The following is a 14045-nucleotide window of genomic DNA, read 5'->3' as shown; positions in this document are numbered from 1 at the left end:
CTCTTTCTCTTTCATATCATATACGTACTTATTCATTCTCATACTATTTACGTACTTTCTCTTTCCTCATAATCATATTCATATCTATATTCTTTCATTTCCCATATTCATTTTCACATTTCCTAGCCTGTGGGTGTCCACTAGCATATAGCACATCATGTTTGTAACCCACAGCTGTACATTTTGATTACGCGTCTAAATCGCATAATAAGGTGTTTAAAATCATGCATTAAAGATTATATTTTTTATTAAACATCTAATTATGTTCAATCTTTTAACATTGCGCTCAATTTATAATAATTATTTTTTATTCAATAATTTACAGACTTTTTTGTATTTTACTATTGTAGGATAATTTTTTGACGTTAAAACTAAAATTAAAGCATACGTGAGTGTTAAATGAGATTACGCGTCAAAGATAATTTTCGGAAGCCGAGCCGTGTTCGTGGAGAGCCGGGGTATTTATTTTTTGATGATAAAAAAAAAATCGAGCAACCAATGAGAGGAACTTTGGGAGATGGATACACAGCATAGGGCTCGGCCAAGGAAGCAAAATAAAGTGTAGTAGGCACGTGAGCAACAGCACATGGGAGCAGTGTATTCGGCCAGCAGCAAAGGAGTAATTGCATTGGGCCATAAAGTAGGCTGGGCCAGCAAAATATTCGAGGAAGTAAGGAAGCAAAATATTAGAATGAAGGTTCTGGAAGTTGGTGCAGCCCGTGGGAAATTGAAGAGGTGGCCGTGTGTGCGCCGGGTTCATGGGGCAGCCAAATACACTACAAAAGACCAGCGGGGCTTCAAAATGCAAATAAAGTTGGGCTGTGATGTGACCCACGCATGCAGCCCATGCGTGAGGCGGCTAGGGTTCTTTTAGGTTTTGGAGGAATTATTTTCTTTTGGGGGGGGCTTTGGCCTGGGAGGCCATGTGCACAGAGGGCAGCAGCAGCAGCTTGCTGCCTGTGGGAACCCGAGAGCAGCTCCATTCTTCAACTTCACGGCACCTTCTCTTTCCTTCTCTTTTCTTCTCTTCTCTTTTTCTCCTCTTGTTATCTCTTCTCTCATCTCTTTACCTCTCTCTCTTCTCTCATCTTTCTCTCTTTTTACTGCTGTGTGTGCACCGACCACAAGAAGAAAAAACAAAACACAGCAGCTTAAAGCAGCTGTGTGCAGAGGACTTTCGGCTACTCTCTCTCTCTCTCTCACGGCTACTCTCCCATTCTCTCTCTCTTTGTCCCATCTTCTCACTGTCTCTCAGATCTCTCTTTTCTCTTTCTCTCTCTCATCTCTCCTACTTTACACTTAGTTTTCTTACTTTATTTTTCTAGTTTAAAGTTCTTTTTTTTTTTTTTTGGTCATAAACAATATCTCTTAATTAAATTTTCTTTATTGAAGTCTTTTAATGTTAAATTTATTTTCTTTAATAGTATTAATCTTCAGTTTGTTTTTTTATTTCTTGCTTGAATTAATTATTGCCTTTAGTTCGTTTGGGATTATTTACTTTAATTTGTTTTTTATTTAAACAATTTTTCTTTGATTCAAATAATTTCTTTGGTATGTTATTGATGAAGTTAGTATTTGCGTGCGTTAATTCTGTTAGAACTTAATTTTTTCTGATCTCCGTATTAAAACTGGTATCTTTATTTAGTTGAATTTCCATTATTGTTTAGCTTAGTTGGCTTTTATTTAGTTGAATGGTTGTAGGTTTATTTCTTTCGTTATCCAGGACTTGAGTCTGGTTTTTATTCAGTTATTTTATGAGTGTTAAATTTTTAGTTAGAGTTTAATCTCGTCACAAAATCTCAAACATCCCAGGAAACCGAATTTGAACCGTGTTCAGTAAAAATTTCTTTTCTAATTTTCTTTGGGATTACATGAAGTCTAGAATTAAACTACATTCCCTGAGGAGGCGATCTGGCCCTTGGGCTAATTATAACACGACTGAACTCCTATACTTGGGATAGCTTTCGCACTACTTATTTTTCGAGTGAGTCACATTTCCCATATCAATTCACATTCTCCCATTTCTTATATTCATATTCACATTTTCCAGCCCATGGGTGTCCACCAGCATATAGCACATCATGTCTATAACCCATGACTGTTCATTCCACTTTTCACTTTTATAACATTCCCTAGCTCATGAGCATCCACCAATATATTTTACACGTCATGTCTGTAGCTCATGACTGCCCTGAGGATATTCACATCGTCATGTATTCACCCCACATGACCGGGTTGTGCGGCCCGAAGGCTGGATCTAACCGCGGTTGACCTACCCGGTTAGATCAAAACAGTGAACATGTCTGTAGTACGATTGGCCTGCCCACACCTGGTCCGGACTCCATGGGACAACACAACCCTTCACACTAGCCCAATCGACTGCCACGCCACGCGCTATACAAGACGTGTGGTTGCACTAACACAATGCTAGCAATGGTACCATGCTCTTAGAATTATTCTGGTCCATCGGGGTTCTCATTTCCAAATTCAGCATTCACAGTCCATTATATCAATATATCTCAACATGTTAGTATAGTTCACATCATTTCTGTATCATTCTATCATTCCTGTGTAATTTTCATCATTTCTACACAATTCTCATCTCATACCAGTATATTTCATTTCGCATATCTGTATAACACGTCTCTCATCATTTCATTTAAACATATCAATATATATCCCATTTTATCATTTCTCAATGAAAACATATTTGTATAACACATTTATCATTACCCAATAAAATACACCTCTATTTCACAATTCGTTGATGTCAATAATGTAAAATACTCCTCTATTTCATAATAAATTTATACTGAAAAATTGTTGGTCACTCTCTCCCCTTTTGTCATGTTAGTCACTCTAATAGGCCTTAATGTTCTTTATCTTGCACTTTGTAGGTTCATGGAATTGCCACTAACCTTTTTTACCTAGGTGTGATTAAGTTTACTAATTATTATAGATTAATTGTTCTCTAGCTAATTCTAGGGTACAAGGGACCAATGGTCTCTAGTATATGTTTTAGAGTTGTGTTCGGGAGTTCGGTTATGTGAGGGGAAGGTACTAGCAGCCCCTACACACCCATCCTTTCGAATGGTACGATGATATGTTTGAGATGTTCTAACATTAATCAAGACCGGTCTTTGAATCTTTGTTAAGTTAGGTTCTTTTTCCTTTACATATTGTTCCACCTCACAACCATCGGACAACCTATTAGTGTTGTGAGGCTTCCTCACCTCAAGAACCACTCAAAGATCAATAACATGTTCTTTGGGGATCCATTGTTAGATTTATTAATATTTTACGGGGTTTCAAACATTCAATCCCTTCTCATATAAGATAATAAACCAAGCGCCAATCCACGCAAGTTAAACCTCAGCATAAGGCCCATATACATCATTGAATCTATGCACACATTCTAAATCAACACATGCTTCAAAGTGAACAATCAATGCGATAATTCCCACTGCATTTTGACCTAAATCACTTTATAATTCATATATTGATAATAGCGCGCAAAATATGGGATCAGGGGACACCAAGGTTTGGGATTTTGCATTTTTTTGACTCGTGTGTTCAAACAAAGATGAAAACCCACTCAAAACACTTGGAAAACCCTAGGATTGAAATAAAAACCTCTTCTGATAATTTTCAATGTTTTTCAAGATTTGTCTGCAATTTTTATGAATTTTTATTAATTTATAACGGTGAAGAACACAAGAAAATATGAGAAAAATTATAAAAATATATTTGAAAGGAATAAAAAATACCTAACTATTTTAAAAGAGATTCCTAAAATTATTGAATAGAAAATTAGAAAAAAAATCAAAAGAAAATGTTTTTTACAATTAGGGACAACCCAATTAAAAGAAATATATATATATATATAACATTTTAAAAATAAAGTAGAAATTTTTCTAGGCTGCCCCCTATTTTTTCATATTTTGTTTGGCAATTGAAAAGTATTTGTTATCAATTTTTAAAAATTTAAAAATATTATTAAATGAAATGAATAAGCAAATTAAAATAAAAAAATAAAAAAACAGCCGGACTGGCATGCACAGCGCATGCAAGGGGGGTGCCGGCTAGAGATCTTCTTTAGTCTTCTCCTTTGATGAGACACCAGAGAAGATGTTGGAACCCTATCAACTTAAAATCATCATACCTCCTTCAATTTGAACTCCAAATTGGGCGCTGTTTTTTTTTTTTTTTTTTCTCCATTTAACTTCTCTTGACCCCAAGAATCTTTTCCAACCAAAAAATTGTCCAAAAACTCACAAAAATCAACCTATATTAAGCGTGGCTGGCCTTTGCCAGTGACCATGACGACGATCGGATTTTGGGCGTTTTGTGGGTTTTCTGACCTGTCTTCCACCTATTTAGACCATAGGACTCGTTTTTAACCTATTCTCTACCCTTAGGACATGCCATGCACGTAAAAACACATTCTTTCCAAACTCTACTCTCCTCTCCCTTTTTTCAACCAAGGAAGTTCTGATAAGCTCTCTCTGTTGTCTCTCTCCTTAAAACCCCTAAAAATCAATTATTTTACATAACCAAGACTTCATGGTAGAGAAAATTAGAGCTTTAAGACATAAAAATTCGAGCTTTCAATAAAACCAAGCCAAGCCCTAACTTTAAGCAATCTTACCTTCTCCCTTGTTGGATCATCATCTTCGGCCACAATACCGATTTTAGACATACAAAATGTTGGATTTTAATTAGAAAACAAGATTAGTGGACCTACCTTGTATCTCGGTGCTTTGAATCTTTTGGAAATCCCACATTTTTGCGCATCAGTTTCTCCGATTCCAATAGTCTCCTTCTTCCTTTCTTCCTTTCTCTCTTCCCTCTCCCTAGCTGGGGTGTGCAACCCTCCTTTGTGCTCAACGCATTTCCTTTGCCTCCAATCACCCCCTTTCCTTGAACCTTAAGTTCATTTAAATAGGGCAAGGCTAGGGCTTTCTTCTTTCTCCTCTTCCAAAAATGCTCCTCAACTTAAAAGAAGCTTACTTTGGCATCCAACAGGGATGTTTGGGCCCTCTTTTTCCCTATACTTGTCCAATTTTGAAGGTGCACCCTGTGTTTATGTTAGTTGCCTCACCCCATTCAATGTTAATAATGAAGAACACCATTGTACACTTCATAATCTAACACGTGAAGTTGGAAAGATCGTCTAGAGAGCTCACATCATCAAGGTGACAATGGAATGAGCTCTTAATGAAGTAGAAGGGCTTTAATGATAGAAGTCAGCTAGATGTTAGTGGCAGACATGCATCCTTCCATGCATAAAGTTGAAGGGTGCTTAGCATCAAAGGCTACAAGGACGTCAACCGCATAAGTAGGGGAGAATGTCACAAGCCAAGCTTGATTATGGCCTAATGCTTGTTTGTGACTGCTTGTCTTGTGCACATTGGGTGGGTAGCATCATGTTAAAACTAGTGTAAGGTTTATTCTTTACTAAAGTAATGGCCTTAGAGAAAAAAGGGAGTATGATCGCTTGGTCATATTGATGTTTCGAAAGGTTTGTAGAATTCATTAGCAATTGTAAATGTATTTAGCCTACTTGCCTATGGAAGTGTAATAAGATTAATTGCATTGCTTTTTAATGCTTATTCCTTGACTTTTGTGTTCACTTTATGTTTGGTTACCGCTTATGGTATATATTGTATTCAATGCTTGTAAACATGTTCTTTTGGTGAGTTTGTAGTTTAACTAGCTAGTTGGCCAAGCTTGTGTGCTACAACTAGTGCAATATGGCCCTTCATGATGTGAAGTTTTAGCATGTGTGAACCAAACTTGATGGTAAAGGTTTTAGGCATTGAAAGACATTAGGTGCTGTGAGTCACGGGGCATTAAAGCCAGAAGGAACCACCCTTGCCTTAATTTGCCTAAAACACAATGGAGTCATACCCGTGCGAGAATAAAACCACACAAAGTCTAGTCTAGCCGCACGCATCCTCATTTATGAAAACACTCTAATATCCACTTTAGTAGTCAAGTCTCATGTCACGATAACCCATCGTCCCAAATGAGATGGACACGAAGGAACCATGATTTGAATACTAAGCGTGTTAAAATCACATTCTACTAGCACTAGGGCTAACTATCATCCTCACAGAACAATCCTCATGTAAGTATACTTGCCACCTACCACCTACTAGTTGGACCTGAGGGTAGTGACAACATACACTACTCAAGTCATATATACAAAGTATCAACACCCCTAAATAGTCCAAGTGGTTTTGAGATGATGCCAAGAGAATACCTAAGGGCCAACTTGAGTGTGAGTCTCAACGTTTGGGTCGGGAGTGATGCACAACTTCATTCTCTAATGAGTCGTCCATGGAGCTTTCAATCCCACATAGAAGCCCAAGAGACCCCTTAAGGATGTCAAAAGCCCACCCTTGATCTCTCCATAGGGTGCTCACTTAGTAACTAAAAGGGATATTGGGGTCGGTAGGCCGCTCACTTGGTGTTCTCCCAAAAGTAATCTCTCTTTCGCACTATCATTCATGTGCAAGTAACCGTGGATCTAATGATCATGCATCACAGCTCAAGAATGCCACCAAGGCAATTGTCTAGAATCTAGATCCACAACACGTCACAACGATATTGAAAAAACATCCAATGATTTCTCTATAATTGAATTCATGTTAACCGAAGTTCCTTCCCCAACCCATCCGACATGAACACCGTAACCATTCAAGGTTGCCTAACAAGCCCTTTGACATGTGTCGTAGATACAAGAATTAGCACCATGACATCTTACCACTCTCCACCTTATCAACATCCTCATTGATTAGCACGCACATTTTTCTTTTGCTGAACTTCTGTAACCCCAAGTAAGAACTCTTAGACCAACTGAGCTCTTGTAACCCATTATTACACGACACACTAATTTGTATCTTCCAAAAGTAGCACAAAGCACAAATTCTATTCTTATGAGCCTCGTGGAACACATTCTTGAACACAAAGTGCTCTAGCAAACTCTGACCATACTGACATTCAACTTCCTTTGAAAACCACTCTTTGATCTTTGATTTCTCAATGAGATCACCATGTCCAAGAACATTGCTCAACCTTTCTAGTCATCACCCATCCTTATTACAACATGTTCCACAGATAGAAAACATACCTCCTAGAACTCTACCTCAATAATCCTTGATATAGATTCGCATTTCTTCTTGTCCTTTGAAACCCAAACTCCCTTACCAGAAGGAGAAGATTCATCTTTTGATTTATTGATGCAAAACCCTTCCCAAAGCTGATCCAACTCTTGAAATTAATTGAGACCCACACCACTTAAGCACCAAGGAATATCTCAATTTGTGGTCGAGAATCCATCTCAATTTGCTTTTGATACACTAATCTAATACCATAACCTGGAGGTTGATGCACAACTTCCTTTTAGGTGCAAGGAGTTCCATTCTAAAATCGTTATTCTACCAATATTATATCGATGGCCTCATTGTTTTCCTTCCACTTTTCCATCACTGGTAGATAAGGTTCCCACACCAACTACACCGTTAAGGCTCATTCCCAAAATTATACTTCAAGAATAATTTCACATCCCAAAGGCTTTCTAAATCTAACAATCTCACAATTTTAGGGCTACCATGCCAAGTACAATGCCAAAGCTTGTTTTTGGCATTCCATCCCAAGGATTTCCAAGGAGAGACCTAGGTGTGTTAGATTTCAACTGTTACGGGGCGACAGATTTTCAAGGCCACATGGAACATCCCTTGCCTTGGTCTACCTAAAATGTGATAGAGTCATGCCTATGCAGCGGCTAGACCACACCAAGTTTATTCTAGTTGGAGCTAAGGGAAGTGATACCATTCACCTCTCAATCATACAAAGGATCAATGATCATTTTAGTGTATCCATTGTCCTCATGAACCACATAGTCTAGAAGTCGATTATTCATTCTAGACAAGAGCCAAATAAATGCTCAAATTCACTTTTCAAATCCTCAGGGCTTAATAGTTTAGCTCCCACCTCAAGTGCCAACACTCATTATTGGTTTCAATCTTCTGCATCCTCTGACATTCAATTATCAAACCAAGAAGGCACTCAACATTTCAAATTTCAATTGCCATCTGACACTAGTCTTAATCATAGCCCTCCATGGCTAATTTCTAATAACACTACCCTTTGGCTTTCCAATGCTCCAACTCAAATCTTTCCATATAAACGGATTAACTTTTAGCCAAGTTGTGTTAGAAGTCACCTGCACAACAACAACAAACACAAAAGGACCTCTAGCCACAACAACTTATGTGCCCCTTGGCGACATGGATCAAATGCCCCCTAGCCACAATGGCTCATGTGCCCCTTGGCGACATGGCTCAAATGCCCTTTGGCAAACCGCACCATGTTGCTTTTTGACACAAGTAAAGATAAGGCTCACATGCTAACAACGTATAAGCGCTTAATCGTTAATTCCATAAATGTAGTTTTCAATTGTGTTTCCATTGGAATTCGAATCACAAGGACCTTATAGGATTCCAATAAAGTCCTCCAAGCAACATGCATGGTTCCCTTCAAATCCACAACCCACTAGGTTATTTTGTCATTGTCACCACTATGACCAACATAGAGCCACACATATGTGGCTTGAGGATTATCTATCCCTAGGCTTTCACAACTCTTTCTTTCTCATAAATCCAAGAATCTCACTGCTCTTTACAAGTTTAAACTTAACAAGTTCAATGAAAGACACCCTTGGTGATATCCCAACATCCATCCCCTTCCATTAGATCCAAGAATATCACCTCTGCCTATGGAACAAGGACACCACAAAGTCTCAATGGATCATCATTTTAGTTCCAAACTCAACCGCTAACCAAAATAGGAGAAATTCCATAATGTGGCCACAGTACTTGCCTCAAGTGCACAAGGTATTCTCATCATCTTAATTTTGACAAATCAACCCTTATCCCCCCATCAAGGGTATAGAGTACAATCAAGCATCCTGATTTTCACAAGATAGTCTTTTGTGTGGCCACAATACTTGCCTCAGATAGCCATGTTGCTGTCTTAGGATCATTACCCAGGTTGCTGTCTTTGTCTAGCCAATTTATTCCCAGTATAAATTTATTATTTCAAAATTCCTTATGCCACACAATTTTTCACCTGATATTCATATTATAATTATCACAATGAATATATCATAATCTCATTCTCGCATATTTACTCAACCAGTAGTTTTCAAAAATAACTGTCATGATTTATTCCCCTTACTTGCTTACTAAAAGGCTTGCTAAAATCCCTAAATCCACACCTGAGGCGTTCGGAACTCAAAACCATGAAATCACATTTTCCCCAATTCAATTAACTCAGCCCCAGAATTACAATTATTTTAACATTTCCTAGGCCCACACACTCCCAATACTAATTAAACTTTAAAAATTATTAATGGGTATAATTCCACTATCCTTACCCTAGTCTTGAAGTGGCGCCTAGGAAACCCAAATTAAAAATCTGCTCCGATCAAAATAACAAGGATCGAAGCTAGGACCCCGTGGTGGTGTCCGATTGTCGATTTGACTAAAGATTTAAGGAAAAATTGAGAAAGAGAGAGAGAGAGAGAGATTACCTTATCCCAGGAGTGGTGCCTACGACGCTCCTACGACAAATCCACTCTAGTTAAAATGTCGATGGTGGAGAATGGAACACAGAGGTATTTTCCGTTCTCCAATCGGCGCACGTTTGGCCGAGAAAATCGAGAAGAGAGAGAGAGACGGAGACGTGAGGAGAGAGAAAGAGATGGCGCAGCATAGGAGCGGGGGTTCTGCCTCTGATTTCATTTCCTAACTAATATCACGAAGGAATGATATATGCGTATATATAATATTATAATATTATTATATTATATTATTTAATTAATAATTATTATTTAATTAATAAATTAATAAATGAAATAATTTTTTTTTTTTTTTTACTTTTCCGAGTCTTCACAGATTGGGTATACTCTTAGGTGTTGCAGTCTCAATCTCATACCCAATTAGGCTATTGAGAGGCGTTGATCCTTTGTATATCTGAATCGAGTAGTGTATGGAATCACTTCCCTTAGCTCTGTTTGGATTGAACTTGGGGTGGTCATGGCACTGCATGGGCGTGACAACATCACATTTTATGCAAATCAAGGCAAGGGAGGTTCCTTGTGGCCTTGGAAATCTACCACCTTGTGACAATTAGTATCAAAGCAAGTCTCCCCTTTTAAAGCTAAAACGAGATTGACGCTGTGGGCATCAAGTCTATTTTGGGAATCCAATAAATGGCATTAAGTGGGGAAAGGATCAATCTACCTTTTAAATGTGTGTTGGTCCCTCTCTCCACTTTTGTCATGTGGCACATTGAGTTAATAAGGCCTATTAACTGTTCATAATAAATTTATACTGAAAAATCCACCAGACAAAGACAGCAACCTGGCTATCTCCGGGATTTCCATTGCTGACTTGTTACTTCTCTAGCAGTGCCACATGGTTCTCCTGTTGTACAGGAAATGGTTGAAGGTAAATCTCATTCCCTTTCCTATGTCCTCAATTATGATAACATGTCCCCGGCTTACCGTAGTTTCAGCTTAGCCATCACCATGGAACCCGAGCCCACCTCTTTTGCCACAGCCACCCAGCATCCTCATTGGCAAATGGCTATGCAGAATTAGCTAATAGGCCTTGAAGACAACAGCACTTGGGAGTTTACTGCATTACTCAAAGGCAAAAAGGTCGTGGGATGCAAATGGGTGTTCAAAACAAAATACAAAATGGATGGTACCATTAAAAGACACAAGGCATGCCTCATAGCAAAGGGATGTACACAGAAGGAAGGGGAAAATTACTTCGAGACTTTTTCCCCGGTTGCAAAAATGTCTACCATCCACTGCCTATTGGCCACTGCCGCCTCTAAAGGTTGGTCCCTCTACCATCTCGACGTCAATAATGCTTTCCTCTATGGTGATTTGGAAGAGGAAATCTACATGTCATTACCACCGGGATATGGTAGAGAGGGGGACAATCGTGTATGCAAGCTAAAAAAAGTCCCTTTATGGTTTGAAACAAGCTTCAAGCCAATGGAATCACAAGTTAACTTCGGTTATCACCAAAATTGGGTTCACACAATCCAAAGCCGACTACTCACCGTTTTTCAAAAGAAAAAATACTTCTTTCACTGTCATGATTGTTTATGTTGATGACATGGTGATAGGAAGAGATAATGAGATCGATATTCAACACTCGAAAGAGGATCTTGAAAAACACTTCAAATTGAAACACTTTGGGAAGTTGAAATTTTTTTCTAGGGATAGAGATAGCCCGCTGCTCAAAAGGGATTTCCATATGCTAAAGAAAATACGCATTAGAAATCTTACAAGAATGTGGGTTAATTGGAGCAAAATCCATTCAATTTCCAATGGAACAAAATTTGAAGCTTAACGAGGAAGAAGGACCTGAACTTGCTGATCTAAAAGAGTACAAAAGATTAATTGGCTAATTGTTATATTTAACGATCACAACCTGTTCAATTATTTTGCGATAATCAAGCTGCCATTTATATTGCATCCAATCCCATGTACATGAAAGAACGAAGCATATCGAGATTGACTGCCACATTGTTCAGGAAAGGATTCAAGAAGGTTTATTGAAACTATTTCACATTTCTACAAATTTACAAGTTGCTGATATTTTATCCAAGGCAGTCCGTTCTAGACAATTTCATCATTTACTGAACAAGATGGGAATCCACTCTATAGCTTCTCCATCTTGAGGGGGAGTATTAAGGAAACCAGAGGGAAATCAGGAGGAAAATCAGGATGCATTAAATGTGGGTCAGAGCTTGCTGATTTTATGGAGCTGATTTTCAGCAAAGCTGGAGGAGCAGCTTGCTGTTTTTCTGGAGCTGATTTTCGGCAAAGCTGGTTTCTGGATCTAACTGCTGATTTTATGTCTTAACCTTGCTGATTTTATGTCTTAGCTTTTGTATATATTAGGAGAAGACATCTTGTAATTTAAATTCAATCAATAAGAATTCATTGGTAACCAAATTGGTTGCCATCACCAAATATTCCTTTTTTCCCACAATAGAGCCCAAGACATTCAGCCACTAGGATGGATGTTTTACACAAACTTGTCAACACTGAACACACTATATGCTCTTTGTGCTCCCCCTTCCATCATTGATGACCTGATTATCGATTTTAGAAGTTGCTCCCCGGCTCTCAATGCCTAAAATGTTTTTCTCTCATAGCATAGTCTTAGCCTAGGGGTTTATGGTTGAATTCTAATTTTGTCAAACATTTTTTTCATCTCTATGATAATATATTTATTTCTGCTAAAATTTATTTTTAAAAAAAGTCCATGCTCATGTAAATTATTTGCTCAACACATAACATCAAAATGACCTCAATTCACTGTTCCATACCTATAACTTTTATTTACATGTTTTTTTTTTCTCTAGAATCCATCTGCATAACCATCTCCTTGCCAGCCATGTCAGCTACCCTCTTGCCAAAATAGCTTCTTTAATCGAACCCAAATTACAATATTAGTGTTGAATTCCCATGTAATGCAATAATTTTTATTTTTATTTTAAATGACATTGCGACACAGAAATAATTGGAACCCAGCCTCCTACTTATGCTGGCTAAGAATTAAACTAAAAATACCACGCTTTTGTAAAAATTATATGGTGAAGATTTTCCTCTTAAACTAAAAAGTTCATATATGGCACACTATCTTCAATCAAGATTTTTCTTGCAAATTCTAATGACATAGCTAACCAAGAGGCCTGAAATCAGGGATTTGCAAAGCCAACCAACCCCCCTCCGGCTGTGCATGATGACGGTGTGCTTCCCACCTCAACTCATTTTTTAACGAGGCTTGGGTCAGGAAGTGCAAAAAATGCTCCCATATAAAAGAGGCTAAACGAGCAATGTAAATGGGAAGACGAACAAGAAACTGAGGGTTTGGTAAAGTGAGGAGGATACCAATGATTTTGGGCTTTTGAAATATGAATCTGACAGCCAAAAACAAACAATTAATTCACAAAGGAAAATAGAAAAACATGGAAATCTGAAAGTGATAAATTTTAAACCACCTACATTCTTCAAAAGAATTTTTCATGAGTAATCGTAGCATCTCAGAAATAGTAGGATCTGTCCACACCTAAAGATTCTAACAAGCTATGGAATCCCATCTCACTTGCCATACATGTTTTTTCTTTTTTTTTTTGCGACGAATTAAGTTTCATTTAAAAAAAAAAAAGCAAATGTTAAATGGATGTTACGCCGTTCTTCTTGTTGTGTACACGTATACAGAAGATAAGAAAGCGAAGAATGAAAAACCTTGGCATGCTTAGCGTTAAGCTCCTTAGACACCGACGCCTTCTCGTTCATGCTTGCCTTCTCCGTCGCTCTGGACTCTTCACAACGGATTAGCTAATCGATTTCAGAAGGAAGCACCCAAAGCGAAGAAGGCCGCAGATTTTACAGAGAGAGGGAGGGTGAGAGAGAAGAGAGAAATGTTGAATTCAACCAAAACCAAGACGAGGTGCTCAAGGTGGAACACCTCTCTCTCTCTCTCTCTCTCTCTCCCCCTCTGCCTCTCCCAAAGAGAGTAGTCACAGAGTAGCGGAGCGAACGGCTCCGCAGATTCAAAGGTAATCCGTTGGGAAATGACCCCTCCTCCATCACGTCCACATTCCAATTTGGAGTGGAAGCCACGATCTAAATCAACTTTGGTACTTATAGGCATAACTAACATTTTTATCACTATAAGACTATCAACAAAAGATACTAACTTGTTGGATAAAAAAATAACGACTTCAATTTTCAAAATTTAAAAATTCTCTCCTAAAATTTTAAAAATTTCAAAAAACTCCCCTAAGAGTTGTCAAAAATAGTACAAGTATTTTTTTATATATTTTATAAAAAAAATAAATTTTTTAGGAGAGATTTATGTGATTTTAACAAAACTCATGAGAGATTATGACATTTTTAAAATCTCAAAAGAAATTTTTGACATTTTAAAAACATTAAAAGAAGTTTT

The 14045-nt window shown here is 37.9% G+C and overlaps 1 protein-coding gene across 5 annotated transcripts in view; it reads right to left on the bottom strand.

Moving 5' to 3' along the window:
- The window catches only part of LOC131157581 (probable ADP-ribosylation factor GTPase-activating protein AGD15), a 47098-nt gene extending 33385 nt beyond the window's left edge, over positions 1–13713 (bottom strand). For 3 of the 5 annotated variants that reach the window (XR_009137286.1, XM_058111849.1, XM_058111850.1), the window contains exon 1: positions 13343–13713. Coding sequence is in view for 2 of the 5 variants with exons in the window: in XM_058111849.1 (XP_057967832.1) it covers positions 13343–13393 (51 nt within the window). In the remaining 3 variants the exon portion in view is untranslated. The remainder of the gene's footprint in view (positions 1–13342) is intronic. The other 2 variants (XR_009137288.1, XR_009137287.1) reach the window with 1 other exon arrangement.
- Positions 13714–14045: the final 332 nt, after the last annotated feature.

Source organism: Malania oleifera, chromosome 6 (assembly GCF_029873635.1).
Source record: "Malania oleifera isolate guangnan ecotype guangnan chromosome 6, ASM2987363v1, whole genome shotgun sequence".
In the NCBI taxonomy this organism is placed as follows: Eukaryota; Viridiplantae; Streptophyta; class Magnoliopsida; order Santalales; family Ximeniaceae; genus Malania; species Malania oleifera.
Note: the sequence above shows the minus strand (reverse complement) of the source record. Positions and strands in the feature narration are given on the sequence as shown.